This window comes from Mobula hypostoma, chromosome 4 (assembly GCF_963921235.1).
Source record: "Mobula hypostoma chromosome 4, sMobHyp1.1, whole genome shotgun sequence".
In the NCBI taxonomy this organism is placed as follows: Eukaryota; Metazoa; Chordata; class Chondrichthyes; order Myliobatiformes; family Myliobatidae; genus Mobula; species Mobula hypostoma.
The window spans coordinates 96,305,673-96,320,213 of NC_086100.1; the positions used below are offsets into that span (position 1 = coordinate 96,305,673).

The 14,541-nt window shown below is 42.8% G+C and overlaps 1 protein-coding gene across 1 annotated transcript; it reads left to right on the forward strand.

Annotated features, from left to right (window-relative positions):
• Positions 1 to 2,134: 2,134 nt before the first annotated feature.
• Positions 2,135 to 13,801, forward strand: LOC134345481 (E3 ubiquitin-protein ligase TRIM11-like). The gene is made up of 6 exons (XM_063046207.1): positions 2,135 to 2,700; positions 2,792 to 2,887; positions 4,046 to 4,279; positions 5,771 to 5,793; positions 7,900 to 8,030; positions 11,555 to 13,801. The coding sequence occupies exons 1-6, from the start codon at positions 2,140 to 2,142 to the stop codon at positions 12,091 to 12,093; spliced, it is 1,584 nt and encodes a 527-aa protein (XP_062902277.1). The 5' UTR covers positions 2,135 to 2,139; the 3' UTR covers positions 12,094 to 13,801.
• Positions 13,802 to 14,541: the final 740 nt, after the last annotated feature.

The following is a 14,541-nucleotide window of genomic DNA, read 5'->3' on the forward strand; positions in this document are numbered from 1 at the left end:
CCTTGACCTTGACAAATGTGAGGTCAGCAAAGAAGACGCTAGTGTGCTGGAACATGTCAATGAAGAGGATGTAGTATAAATTTTGAAAAACACCAGAATAGATAAGTCCCCAGGGCTGGATGAGACACACCACAGGTTAATACAGGAGGCAAGGAAAAAGGTTGCTGCATCTTTGGTGAAGATCTTTGCATCCTCACTGGCCATGGAGTAGTACTAAAAGATTGGAGATGGGCAAATGTTATTCTTTTGTTCAAGAAAGGTAATAGGGATAATCCTGGGAGGTATAGTCTTGCGCCAGTGGTAGGCAAACTATTGGAAAGCATTCTTAGAGACAGGATTTACGAGTATTTGGAGAAGCATAGTCCAATTAGAGATAGTCAGCATGGCTTTGTGAGGGGCAGATTGTGGCTACTGAGTCTGAATTCTTGGAGTGACAAAACAAATTGAAGGTAAAGCTGTGTATGTGGTGTATGTGGTGTTTCAGTGAGGCACTTCGCCTGGACCCGACCTTTCTGATTTGGCACATCAAACCTCGGGTCTTCCTCACTCTCGGCGATGAGCCCACTGCCTCGTCTTGGTTCTCCCACATTGAATCGCCTCCAAGTCCAGAGGGAAATCACAGACCATTGCTTGCGATGATCATTTACTAGAGAAAGAGAGATTAACAAAGTATTTAGTTTTCCTTGTTTCATCGGCCACCAGCGATAAGTCACAGATTCACCAGCACCATCTTAAAGCAGAAAGCAGGGTTAATGGCAGGATTCTTAGCAACTGGCGAAAGAGAGGGATCTTGGGGTCCATGTGCATAGATCCCTCAAAAGTTGCTGCGCAAGTTGATGGTCTTTATTGTTTTGGGAATTAAGTTCAAGGTTATGTTGCATCTCTATAAAACTGGTTAGACCACACTCAGAATATTGTGTTCCATTCTCGCTCCCTTATTATAGGAAGGATATGGAAGATTTACAGAGAGTGCAGAGGAGATTTACCAGGATGCTGCCTGGATTAGAGAGCATAAACAAGCTAGGACGTTTCTCTTTGGAGTACTGGGTAATGACAGATGACTTGATAAGATAGAGTGGGTAGCCCAAGACTTTTTCCCAGTGTGGAAACAGGATAATTTTAAGGGGATTGGAGGAAAGTATAGGTGGAATGTCAGAAGTTTGTACTGAGAGGGGAAGGTGCATTCAACGTGCTGCTAATGGTGGTGGTGTTAGAGATGTTGGATGTTGGCCTCAATACCTCCTTGAGCAATAAAATCCAGATTTCCTCACTTGTCGATCTAGTCAGTTCGGAAACATTTGCAAAAACATTTCCTCCTTAATCTTCATCAGCACAGGTACACAATAAAGCAAGCAGCACAGGCGTGGGGTGGGGTGGGGGGGGAGGTGCTGAGCACATAGATTTGTCATGCACCTGTGTTGATGGAGATTGTGGAAATGTTGCTAATCTGAACTGACTGGGGTCTGCAAGTGAGGAAATTGAGGATCCTGTTGCTCATGGAGGTATCGAGGTCAATGTCTTGGAGCTTATTGATTAGTTTCGCGGGGCTACTGGTATTGAATGCTGAGCTGTAGTCAGCGAAGAGCATTGTAATATATGTACCTTCACTGACCAGACGTTCCAGAGTTGATTGAAGAGCCAGTGAAATGGTATCTGCTGTTGACCTGTGTGTCAGTAGGCAAATCGGAGCGAATCCAAGTTACTTCTCAGACAGGAAGAGTAATAGGCGACATCGTGATATAAAGAACTGAGAGTTAAGTTTTCTTTACAGAGTGGTAAGTGCCTGCAACGCCATGTCGAGCTTGGTTGGGGGGCAGATACGATAGTGACGTTAAAGAGGCGTTTACAGAGACATGATAATATGCTGAGAATGGAAGGATATGGATCAGATAAGATTTAATTTAATATGCATCATGGTAGGCACAGACATTGTGGACCTGTTCCTATGCTGTATTGTTATATTTTCTCTTTCCCTCTACAGTCTGAAGTCACTTTAATACAGTATTTATGAATGAAAACAGCCTGCGTGTGATTCCCAGTTGGGGCAGCTTGGTTGCTGTCCGAGACTCTCCAATCGGTGGACAGAGTTGTGCAACATCCTCTCTTTCCCCCTTCTACTTCCGCCGCACTCCTGTCAACATGGCTGCCGCGCCTCAGCAAGAGCCCCTCGAGGAAGAATTAACCTGCACTGTTTGCTTGGAGGTTTTCACTGACCCTGTTATCCTCAGCTGCAGACACAGCTTCTGCCGAGCCTGCGTAGAGAAGGTGTGGAAGGAGCCTGACTCTGGCATTTACGCCTGTCCGCAGTGTCGAACAGGTTCCACAGTTCGGCCTGCCTTGGAGAAGAACTTCCAACTGGCAAACATCGTGGAGAGGTACATGGCTCTGGAGATCTCCAAGGACGCTGTTCCCTGCAGTTACTGCACTAACAAGAAGCGCTCCGCCGTGAAGAGCTGCCTTCAGTGTCAAGTGTCTATGTGTTCCACGCATCACGAGTTACATAGCAACGCAATGCTGGAGGGTCACCCTCTCACAGATCCCACGGCAGACACGGCGATGGAGAAATGCACCGTACACCAGAAGCCACTGGAGATCTACTGCAAGGATGATGCCGTCTGTGTCTGCACTTTCTGCGCTCTGCTAGGAAGCCACAAAGGTCATGAAGTCATCAGAATCAGCGAGGCAGTGAGCGAGCTGAGAGTACGTGTACGCGAGTGAAAGTGTACTGCTTATTACTTCAGTATTGTCTTTTACAAGTTGGAATGACCGTGTTTCTGGTGTTCTCTGTTAGAATAATTTGGAAGAACAGCAGGAGAAGCTCAGGGTCAGTTCTGACACTTCACAGGCTGTTCTGAAAGATCTTCAGAAAGAGAAACAAGACGCCTTGGTGAGCAAATCGGTTGTTTTGGGGATATAAAATTAAATTTCAAACTTGCATGGTGTTGGCATCTGACAGAGTTTTACTATTACCTTTGAGTCAGAAGGTTTTCATGAGCCTTTCTCTATATGCTCAAGACCATGATCTCAAAATGAAGCGGCAAATTAAAACCCCCTATTCTCTTCCACATGGGTATAGATAATCCCACCACAGTTCTAAAGAATACTACACCACTTGAAATGTCAGATGGCTTGGTGAGCTGAAAATCTGATTATCCAGCACACTCAGAACTTTAATGATGTCTGACTTGCAGATCTTCCAGATTTTTGGATGTCATTTTTATTAGTACTCCCAACACACTATTAGTTGATTTTTTTTAAGCTATTACATTTTACTGTATTAGAATAAGTTTCCAGAGAATCAGGTAAATTGAAAGGTAACACAGGAGCCAGGGCTCCAGTGAGTGGAATGAGAGTGTGGGAACCAGTGCCTCAGTACATGAGAAGGGAGTGCTGTAAATATAACCTGATAAGCCAAAATCCAAATCATCAGGATTTCCAAATCAACAGCATAGAGATTATCAGGGTGTATTATAATATCTGTGGAGAGGAAAGAAAATAGTTTGTTGACTTGAACTGGTGAAACTTTGTTCCTCCACAGATGCTGCCTGATATGTTGAGTATGTGTGTTTTTTTTTCAATTTTGCAAAATCTACAGTTGTGTGCTTTATGATGATGCAAGTTTTCTGCATTTAATTCCACCATTTTGTTAGAATTAATAGAAAAGGTATTTATAGTAGGTTCTGGTAATCTTGGAAAATTCCAAGGGCATTTGCTTCACTGTATTACTTCAGCCAGTTAGTTCCTTGTATAGTGCAGTAAACAAGAGAACCGGTGTGTGTACAGTAATTGTTCACAAACAGTAATGAGTTAATCTGCTTGGACATTGATTGAAAGAAATATTGACCAGATCATTAGAATGTTTGCTTTAATCTGTAGTAATGTGTCCCCATGTGAGAATATACCAGGACCAGTACAACATTCCCTCTCAACTAGGGGTGTAGGCCTACAGTTAATTCCCCCACTGGAGCCAGTAAGTTACCAATACCATAATGAACTGTGAGTACGGAATCTCGATTGTGCAATCACTCATATTTCCTTTATGAAGGAATCCATGGAGAAGAAGAAAGTAAACATTGAAAAGAAGTACAAGGCGCTCAGGCAGCAGATTGAAGAAGAGGAGAGGGAAGCTTATGAACAGTTGGATGAGGAGCTGATTCGTGTAATGTCAGAGATTGATGGCAGGATCCTTGCTCTCCAGAACTTGATGAAGGAATTTGAAGAATCTATTGCCCACCTCAAAGATCTTTCAAAGAAGAACGAAGACATCTTGTTTATTGAGGTAATGGGAAAATACTTTAATGATTACAATTAAAGTTGACTGATTACATTGGATTACTTTATTCCTTGTTAGCATATGTTTCCATTGTGTAGAATAGTGAGTAGTTTGTTGTAATGCTAGCCTGATTGTGTGTAATTTTTATCTTCCAATTAATGCGTAAACTTTTCCTTGTGAACAGTGGTGACTGATAACCAATTTATTTGTCTCAGCACTCAAACAGTAGCCAGTTGTGAGCTGAGGCAAGGTGAAGACGAAGTGACTGCAGATGCCAGAAGGACTCACTGGGACAACTGACATCTGTGGTGGCGTGAGGTGTAAATTGGAGATTTGGTGTCAGAAGTGAGAGGGAACAGGAAAGGCTGCCAGTATGGGGAGGAGAGGGGAGAGGAGAGGTAGGGGTGTTATTGGGACGGAGTCTGGTTGGTGATGAGTGGAGCCAGAAGGGCAAGTGATCATGGGCAGAATGGACGGAAGCTATCTTCCTCAGCCCTCAGTGGCCTCTGCGCTGTCCAGCTGCCTATCCGTGCTTGGATTCTGGATGGTTCCTTCCATTTAAGTACAGTATTAGGAAAGCTGGAGCTGAAATCTGCAGCTCCCCAAGCATACTGGGTTTGGCAGATGGGCTTATTAATGTCAACGTGTACTGAGGTGCAGTTATCAACTTTGTTTTGCATGCCGTCTGTACAGATCATTTCATCACATCACTACATCACAGTCGTACAAGGGAAAAGCAGTAACAAATGCAAATACAGTTTTACAGTTACAGTGATCGCTTCTTCCTTTTAAATAGTCTGAGGAACAACATGTATTTGAACGCATGGTGGCTGTTTTGAAATCAAATCTGTGGCTTCTTTCCACTGTAATCTGTGGCTTCATCACTGCCATAATAAATCTGTTTTGTTTCCTTTTCCCAACCATTTCCTATACAGTATGGAATCCTGTTCATGCTCTACCACCACCCCCATTGTCTATCTCTCATTGCATTATGCTTAAAATCTCTGTACATCCTGTTTACAGACAACTGTCAAAGGAGGAGCTTAGTGTTATAGTTTAAAATTCCTTTCTTTATCACTTTAATTCCTTAATAATATCTTCTCCATCCCACTGCCATTAACGTTTGACATTCCTTTGAAGCACTTTGGCACCTTCTTTATGCTGAGGTATGTCATGGGTAAATGTGTGGTGACTGTTCTAACACTGATGGCCACACTTTAGGATGACCTTCCCTCTTCATATTCTATTTTACTTGCATCTGGTGGTGGTTTCGGTTTATGGGCAGCGTGGTAGAGCAGTGATTAGCATAACACTCCTGCGCTGCTAGTGACCCTGACTTCATTCTGCAAGTAGTTTGTACCCTGTGGCCTCTTGGACGTCCTGCGGGTGCTCCAGTTTCCCAAGACGTACGGGTTGATAGGTTAATCGGGCCAGAAGGGCCTGTTACCGTGTTGTATCTTCAAACAATATAAAATTGTTTTCTGTTTCTTGTTTCAGGAATTTAACTCTGTTTCTAAACGGTAAGTAGCAATTCGTTTCATAATATTCAGTAACTCGATACTTATCACTAACTAATCTGCTATTTTGTAGGGAAATGTAGCGTTTGATCCCGTGAAGTGTATCTCAGGTGCTTATGACATAAATGTAGTGACCCATAGTGGTTGCGGCAATTAACTCAGAGTTGATCAATTGCAAGCTGCAGTTCATTGCCATAAAGCCGTCCTGTGTATAAATGCATTTCTATCAATGTTCTAGCAGTTTGATGAGATAAAGCTCACGTTGTCTGGTTGTTCGTGCTGTTTATATTTTGTAATGAACTGTGTTTTGAATGTGCTGTAGTAACAGGTAAAGGAGGTGACGGGAATGGGGGGGTATACAGTTTGGTTAGTTCTCTACTAGTATCACTGTGTAATGGTGGGTGCAAAATAATATGTTTGATTCTCACCCCATCTGACACCTTAAACATTCTTTCCATTCACTACCTGCAATGGCTGCGGTAGATGCCATGTACAAAATGCACGGCAGTTGCTCACCTAGTCTGTGCTGACAACCTCTTCACAAACCCAGGGCAGCATGCCAGCAGGTTTCCCTCCAAGTCACAATCCAACCATACTTGAAATTGTATTGAATATCAAAAGATCAGCGAATGTTGGATATATGAAATGAAAGCAGGAAATGTCAGAAAAGCTCTCTACGTCAGTCAGCATCCATGCAAGGAAAAGTGGCAGAAAATTAATGATAAATGTAAATCTGTAAAACTGCATTTGTTGTATCTTTCCACAGATGTGCCTGACTTGCTGAGTTTTCCAAATGTTTTCTGTCTCCATTTTGGAAATGTTTTGCTGTTCCTTCAACATCTTATTCCTGGAACTCATTCATGGGAACACCTTCATGAGAAACTCCTTAGTAGTTCGAGAAGCAGACTTCACCACTGACTTTTCAAGGGCATTTAGGGAGGGGTAATTGATGCTTGCCTTGGCAGGGCTGTCCACAGGTGGTATACTGATATCTGCACCTGGACTTTGGAACAAGAGTTCCGGGTTCGAATCCAGCCAGCTCCTTGCACACTTTCCATCTGTGCTGGGTTGAGCATCAGCTAACAACTTGGCCTCATAAAAAAGACAAACGCTAAAGAAACAGCAAGGTTACCGCCCGATGCGCCAAACTAGGTGTGGAGAGGAACTTGGCAGAGCTGTCCAAATCTTCGGGATTGATTATAAGCATTTGAAAGGCTGTATTGTTTTCCTTGTTCCAGAGGCTGGCTTCACATTTTATATTCTAGGCGTTGACCCTTCTGTCTACAATACAAGGTTTGACATCTGTGTTCTGCTGCCTGTAATATGAGCAAAATGTATGGTACTCATTCCTTATTCTAATGACTGATCCAGGCACAGCCATCTTTACCAAACAATAGTATTATGAAGCAGTGTGACGTAGAAGTAGACGTTATGCCAGTCAGTCTCACAAACATTAAAATAGATACCCCAAGTTTAGTAAGAGAAGTAGAATTATGTTTTTTGGCTAACAATACAAATATTGTTCACTTAAGATCTTGACAGACTCCTTTTGAATAACTGAGGTATGCTGCTTGTCACTGATGGGTTTCAAGTGAAGCTAAGACTAGTTGAGATGGATTTGAGAAATTTAAGATTCCAATTTACCAAAGTACGTAACATTTTTCTGGGATTAATTCTGCATAGGAACCTCCTCAGTTTTTACGGAGATGCAAGATCCTGCAGATGGTGGAGCCTGGAGCAAAACACCAAATACTGGGTGAACTCAGCAGGTCAGGCAGCATCTGTGGAGGGAGATGGGCAGTCAATGTTTTGAGTTTGGACTGCTGGGTTCTACCAGTATAGTTGAAGGGTCTTGACCCAAAATGCTCATTGTTCAGATGCTGCCTGACTCACTGAGTCCCTCCTGGAATTTGTTTTTTCCTTTGGATTTTATACCCAATCTCAGATTTGACAAATAATATTGTTGTGGCTTGATGGAAATGTTTGTTTTTTCTGAAATTGAGACAATTTTTAAATAAATCTTTGCATAGTAACACTCCGGCCATAATATTTGACTTGTTTTATCATTACAGCCACACTTCATGCTGTTTTTGCAACATTTATTTTCAGGTTCAAGGATGTCTCGTTGCCATTTATACCCACAGCTTATACTTCAGGTGAGATGCAAATAACAGACCCAAAACCATGCACAGATAAGGGACCTGAAGAGGTGAAGGACAGAGAAATGATGATCAGGCTGTGTAAGTACTCTACAAAAATCATTTATTTAAGCATCTTGCTGTAGGTCATCATCTAGTTGATAAACTTTGCTTCCATTTGTCATATATTTTGATTGCACTTCTTTGCCAATATTGTCCATTTCCATCCTGTTTTGCTGCTCCACAGTAGTAGAGCAGAAGGCAGCCACTGGAGATTTCTGCATTTTGCTCCAGTTTCCATAATTTCTGCATGATGATAATGCAGAGTCATGCGGCATTGAAACAGGTCTTTCATTGGGCAAGGTAAGACCATTAGAAATGGGGCAGAATTAGGCCATTCAGCCTGTCAATGTGTGAAGATGAGGAACCTCACTGTCTCCCCGATGACCTAATCTGCGGGAAGTGCACTCAGTTGAAACTGCTGACAGACCAGATCAAAGACATGGAAGAGTACTGGAATATACTCGGGATCATCCAAGATGCTGAGCTTATCATAGATGAGAGTTTTAGTGAGCTGGTTACACCTAAGGTACAGGCAATGGATAGATGGATGACCACCATCGATCCGTAACCTGCATCTAAGGAGTGTCGGCAGGCAGTGCAAGGTTCCTCAGTGGCTATTCTGCTTAATAATATGTGTTGTTGAGAGGTGGGGAAAATGATCTTTCAGAGTCCAGCAGCTCTAGCCAGGTCAGTGACTCTGTGCTCACCTCTGAGGCAAAGATGGGAATGGTAAGTCAGGCAAAGCAATAGTGATGGAAGACTTGTCAGTGGGGGGAGGGTTTGCAGACGGGCATTTCTGTGGCAGCAATCGAGACTCCAGGGTGGTGTGATGCTGCCCTCAAGGCTATCCGGCAGCAGGAAAGGACATTCTGAGAGGGGAGTGTGAGCAGCCAAACGTTGTGGTCAGTATACTTGGGAATGAGGTCCTGAAGCTCGATAAATTAAAGAACAGGACTTCCAGGGTTGTAATCTCAGGATTACTACCTGTGCCACATACTGATGAGGTGAGAAATACATAGTGCAGATCAATACATGGCTGAGGATCTGGTGCAAGAGGGAAGGCTTCAGATTTATGGTTGGTTGGACTTCTTTCCAGGGTAGTGGAACCTGTGCCAACAAGATGTTCTCCAGCTGAACTGGAAGGAAAGCGATATTCCCGCTGAGAGGTTTGCTAGTGCGACCTGGGAGGGCTCAAACTAGAGTGGCGGGGAATGGGAATGGCTGCAGCAGGTAGTAGCATTAAGGGCAAGAACGATGATGTGACGAGTAAGACTGGGGAAGGACGGTAAGGGACTTGGTGGGACTGGGGAACTAAAATGTGTTTGTTTCAACAGCAGAGTAAATTGGGTAAGGGAGATAAATTTGGAGCAACCTTCCCCCCCCCCCTCCACGCCCCCCACTGTCAAATTTGGTTCAGTACATGGAACTATGATGTTGTTGCCATTACAGAAACGTGGTTGTGTGAGGGACAGGGCAGGCAGCCCAATGTTCCTGGGTTTCCTTGTTTTAGACATGATAGAAAATGGAGTAAAAGATGAAGGGGTTGACTACTGATAAGGAACAATGTCACAGCAGTACTAAGGGAAGACATTCACAGGCAATTTGGGTGAAGCTTAGAAATAGGATCATGGCAATAATACTGATGGGTTGAAACAGGCCTCCCCAGTGGCCATGGAGAGGTGGAGGAGCAAATATTTCCCATATCTGTTTTCTGTACTCCTATTGTAGGGGACTGTAGGACCGGAGGGCACAGCCTCAGAATAAAAGGATGTCCCTTTAGAACAGAGATGAAGAGGAATTTCTTTAGCCAGAGAGTGGTGAATCTGTGGAATTCATTGCCACAGACGGCTGTGAGAGGCTGTGGAGGCCAAGTCATTGGGTGTATTTGAAGTGGAGGTTCATAGATTCTTAATCAACGAGGGCATCAAGGGTATGGGAGGGACACGAACTCCATGTGGACAGCACTGGAAGTCAGGATTGAACGCTGTGAAGTTGCAGCTCCGCTAGCTGTATCATTGTGCTGCCCTTTCCCTGGTACCCATGGAGACATGGATTAGGAACAGCAACTTGTACGTAAATCAATCTCTGATTAGTGGGAGGCATTAAAGAACGATATTGAAGGTGTTAAGAGTAAGCATATTTCCACAAAGGAGGAGGGTCAGAAAGGCGTGTGGGAGCTCTGATGCATAGAGAAAAAGGCAATGAAAGGAAGTGCATGTCAGATAGAAGGCCTGGATTAACATTGAAAGTATCAGAGTGCAGTGAAAAGGAGAATGTAGAAAGCAAGCAGAGAACATAACAAACATACTAGTGAGTAAAATTTCATAAAATGAAAGTGATGAAAGAGCAAGAGGACAACTAAGGAGAAAGCAGACCAAAAAGGTAACCAGATTGTGGAGTCAGAGGATGTGGGTAAGATTCCCGATGAATATGTTGGGCCTGTTTTTGACAAAAGAATGGGATGATAGCAGTGTTGTATAAGATGAATGGCTAAGCTAAAGTGGAAACCCAAGTGTGGTAGAGAAGGAAGTTGTAGAGTCTGACTACAATTCTTCAGTTCCTTCCAACTAGAGGAATGGTACTAGAGCAATGGATGACTGCAAATGCTGCAAAAGACAGGTGGAGATAGACTGATTACAGGCCAGTTAGTTTAACTTTTATCGACCAAGTTATTATAATCCATGGTGACTCAATGACACTTGTTGTCACTAAACTAGGTGGGATTGTGAAATGTGAGGAGGATACAGAGAGGCTTTGAGTTGAGCCAGTGTGTAGATATATGCTAGCTGCAATACAAGGGAGATTAAAGGAAAGGCGGGCTATCATTTAAATGGTGATAAATTGGAAAATGTAGATGATTAACGGGATTTGGCTGTCCTATAAGCCCTTCACTGAAAGCAAACATGCAGATGCAGGCAAGTGGACAAGACAAATGGTGTGCAATGCACACAAAGTGCTGGGGGAACTCAGCAAAGTCAGTCAGCATTGACGCCGGCCGATTTGCTGTGTTCCTCCAGCATTTTGTGCACGGTGCTCGAGATTTCTAGCATTTGCAGAACTCCTTCACTGAGTACAGGAACCAGGATGTCTGGCTGTATTATATGAAGTCCTAATGAGATGATACAAGATATTGTGTACAATTTTCAGCAAAGGATGTAATTGCCATTGAGGAAGTGCAGCAAGATTCACCAGATTAGCTGTTGGAAAGGTAGGATTTTTTGAGGACAGTTTGGGCTAACTAGCTATGTATTTGTCAGTGTTTAGAAAAAAAAATAAAGGAGATTTGCAGAATTCTGACAGGGCAGAAACTAGAGGACACAGGTTTAAGCTAAGAGAGGTCATGTATAAAGGGGACTTGATGGTGGGTGGTGGGTAATGGGAAACAAGATGCCAGAGGAAGTGGAAGAGATGGGGACAGGTGCATGGGTAGGAAAGGTATCTGTCCCAAATGGAACTGGCTTTGGTAGGCAGTTTGGTCAGCATGGACAAGTTTGGCTGAAGGGCCTAATTTCATGCTATACAACTCTTTTGAGGATGATGCTAACTTCTCCTGTCATTCACAGATGGACAAACACCAACTCTGGATCCAGACACAGCTAATCCCTACCTTGTCCTAACAGACAATAACAGAACAGTGTCTGCGTCGAGCCAGATACAGTTGTTTCAGAGAAGTGCACAAAGATTTGATCGATGGCCTCAAGTGCTTGGTACTGAGTGTGTGAGCTGTGGCCGATCCTATTGGGAGGTAGAGATCAGGGAGGGAGGTGGAGCCTGGAGCGTTGGAGTTTGCTACACAAGCATTAACAGAAAGGGGGAGGGGGATGATTGTCTGCTGGGATTTAACAACAAATCCTGGTGCATCCATTCTGGGCCATATGTTCTTTCAAGCCTACACAATGGGAAAAAGATTGCAGAGTTTCCTGGAAATCCCTCCACGGTGGGAGTTTTTGTGGATTTTGAAGATGGAGTTATCTCCTTTTACAGTGTATTGGGCAGTAAAATAACCTTGTTGTACACCTTCCAGGGAACATTCTCTGAACCTCTTTGCCCGGCACTGCGGCTTCGAACTGGTGTCACTCTATCCTTGTCTGCCCTGAAGTAATTTGTGTCAGGGCTACTGTGTAACTTAAATGTCCCACCATATCATTACTTTCTCCAAAAAAACATGTGCAAAACACCAACTTTCATCTCAAAGATCCAAACCTTCTGACCATGTAGCTTTCTCTGTCCGAGACACAGACCATTACAGCCAGGTGCAGCTTGAAGAACTAGTCGACACAAGAGCTTTGGGTCTTTGAAATCCATCTGTACTCCTGAGCTGCATTTCACTCAGTGATTTTGGGAGTCAGCTTCTGGTGGAAGGATCTCCATTCTCTTCACCGTGGTTTCACTGAGCAGTACTTTCCAACTGAAACATTTGTACTACACAATTGGTCCCGTTCTTAATGGCTGTCTCAATGCTTGTTAAGATCTGAAGTTGTTTTTCCAGTTTCAATACTTCTCTATGATACCCTTATGAACACATTGTGAATTTAAAATATCTGTTGTTTGAGCAGTTTGAAATACAGTATAATTGGATCTTTGAAGGGGAGGCCTGAGTGTGGTGGTTAGTTCCAATGATATGTGGCCTGTCTTTGTTAAAGAAACTTGTTACATACACCTGTTAGGGTGCATTCTCCAGATACCTTATAAGGTAACCATAGCCTTCAGCCAGGAGCAGATGTCGTCAGGTGGTTCCTAACCTTCACCAAGTGTTTCGACCCTTAACCACGATACTCTCCAGTTGGTGGGCCGGCGGTGGTGGCCAAATCACTGCCCATCTGCTCCTGGCTTCCAGCTTCCCTCCTCTCGCCTACTCCAAATCCAACAAGAGGCTCGTTCTGCCTCTTCCCCCCTCCTACGAGCTGCTTGTTTTTTGCTCCTTTCACCCAGGCCCAGTATCTAAGAATTGTCTTCATTTGGTTTGTATCTCAGTTTTTCACTTCATATTTTGCATCGTATGTTATTGGTCAAGCAAATCAAATGATTCACTTGCAATTGTTTGTCGATTCCAGGCAGGCAGGGGAAAGAGACAGGGTCCTGTTCAGTATCTGGAGCAATCGCATTTATTCTGTCTGTCCCATTTATTAGTCATTTTAAAAGGAAGATAATTAGTCAGATATGTTTTTGTGGTTAGTTATTTGCTGTGTACTTCCGCTTATGTATGTTTCTTTGAAATTTGATTACTGCTTTCACCTCAGTCCAGATGGCTAAATTTAATTGCATATTTGTGTTATCTCAAATACAAAATAATCACAGCAAAGGTGAGCTACCCCATATGCTGCATCTATAAAGTAATATTTCAGATCATATGAAATTTGTTTGTTAAAACTGTCTTTTCTAGAATAAAAGTAATTTTGCTTTCATTTGTGAATGACGAAGTGAATTTCCTGTGTTGCTGATGGCCCCTGCCCTTTCTATAACAGCAGGTGTAACCACACCAACAGACACAATGTAAAGACACTTGTATGGGTGTCTCATTACTGAGAAAGAATCTTCTCATAAGGAATCTGGCTTCACATTTAGAGTAATTACTATTTATTTCTTGAATGTACTGACTGTGATTGTGAAAATGAATAAGAAAGTAAAACTTTGTGCACTTGTGAAATCTTAATTCAAACAATGTGAGAACTTCCCACGAAGGTTAAGAGAAAGAAACATTTAAGCTGAGTTATATTGTCGACAGCATAGAAAGATGCCATAAAATCTAAATGGTTGATGCTGTCACTCATATGTTTAGCAACATACATCAAAGTTGCTGGTGAACGCAGCAGGCCAAGCAGCATCTATAGGAAGAGGTGCAGTCGACGTTTCAGGCCGAGACCCTTCGTCAGGACTAACGAAGGGTCTCGGCCTGAAACGTCAACTGCACCTCTTCCTATAGATGCTGCTTGGCCTGCTGCGTTCACCAGCAACTTTGATGTATGTTGCTTGAATTTCCAGCATCTGCAGAATTCCTGTTGTTTGCGTTTAAACTCATATGTTTACGTGAGATTCCTGTCTGTCTAGCTACTGTTTCTTTCCCTTCCACATACCCACCCTTAAATTTCCTTTTGCATTTTAAACATGACTTGTTACATTGAGTTACACATTTCAACCTTTCTACCTGAAGAAGTTTCTTCATTTAGTTTGTACAATTTCTTCATTTTCCCCTTGACTTTCCCTTCTTTCTACTTCCCCTTTCAAGTAGTTCAAAACGTTGATTAGATCTTTTCTCAGTCTTTTAACCTTGTAATTGTATCCTCTCGATCCTGATATTGTCTCAAAATCTAATGCTTTTAATAATATGGTGCCTAGGAATGTCTGCGATTTACCAGATATACTCTAAACAAGCTTTGAAACAGTTTTTACCTCTAGAAGCAATACCTGGTTTGTATTTTTTTTTCAAATCTTGTAGCTATATTTAGTAATTTGTGAATACTTATTCTATCCATTCTTATAACGCATTCAGTTATCAACTATCTCATCAACATAACTGCCTTTTACTACCAGATTACCCCAATCAAAACAA

Coding starts and splice junctions, on each gene's coding strand:
- LOC134345481 (XM_063046207.1), top strand. CDS start 2,140: ATGGCTGCCGCGCCTCAGCAAGAGCCCCTCGAGGAAGAATTAACCTGC. Junction 2,701..2,791: donor AGGCAGTGAGCGAGCTGAGA/GTACGTGTACGC, acceptor GTTCTCTGTTAG/AATAATTTGGAAGAACAGCA. Junction 5,794..7,899: donor TTTAACTCTGTTTCTAAACG/GTAAGTAGCAAT, acceptor ATTTATTTTCAG/GTTCAAGGATGTCTCGTTGC.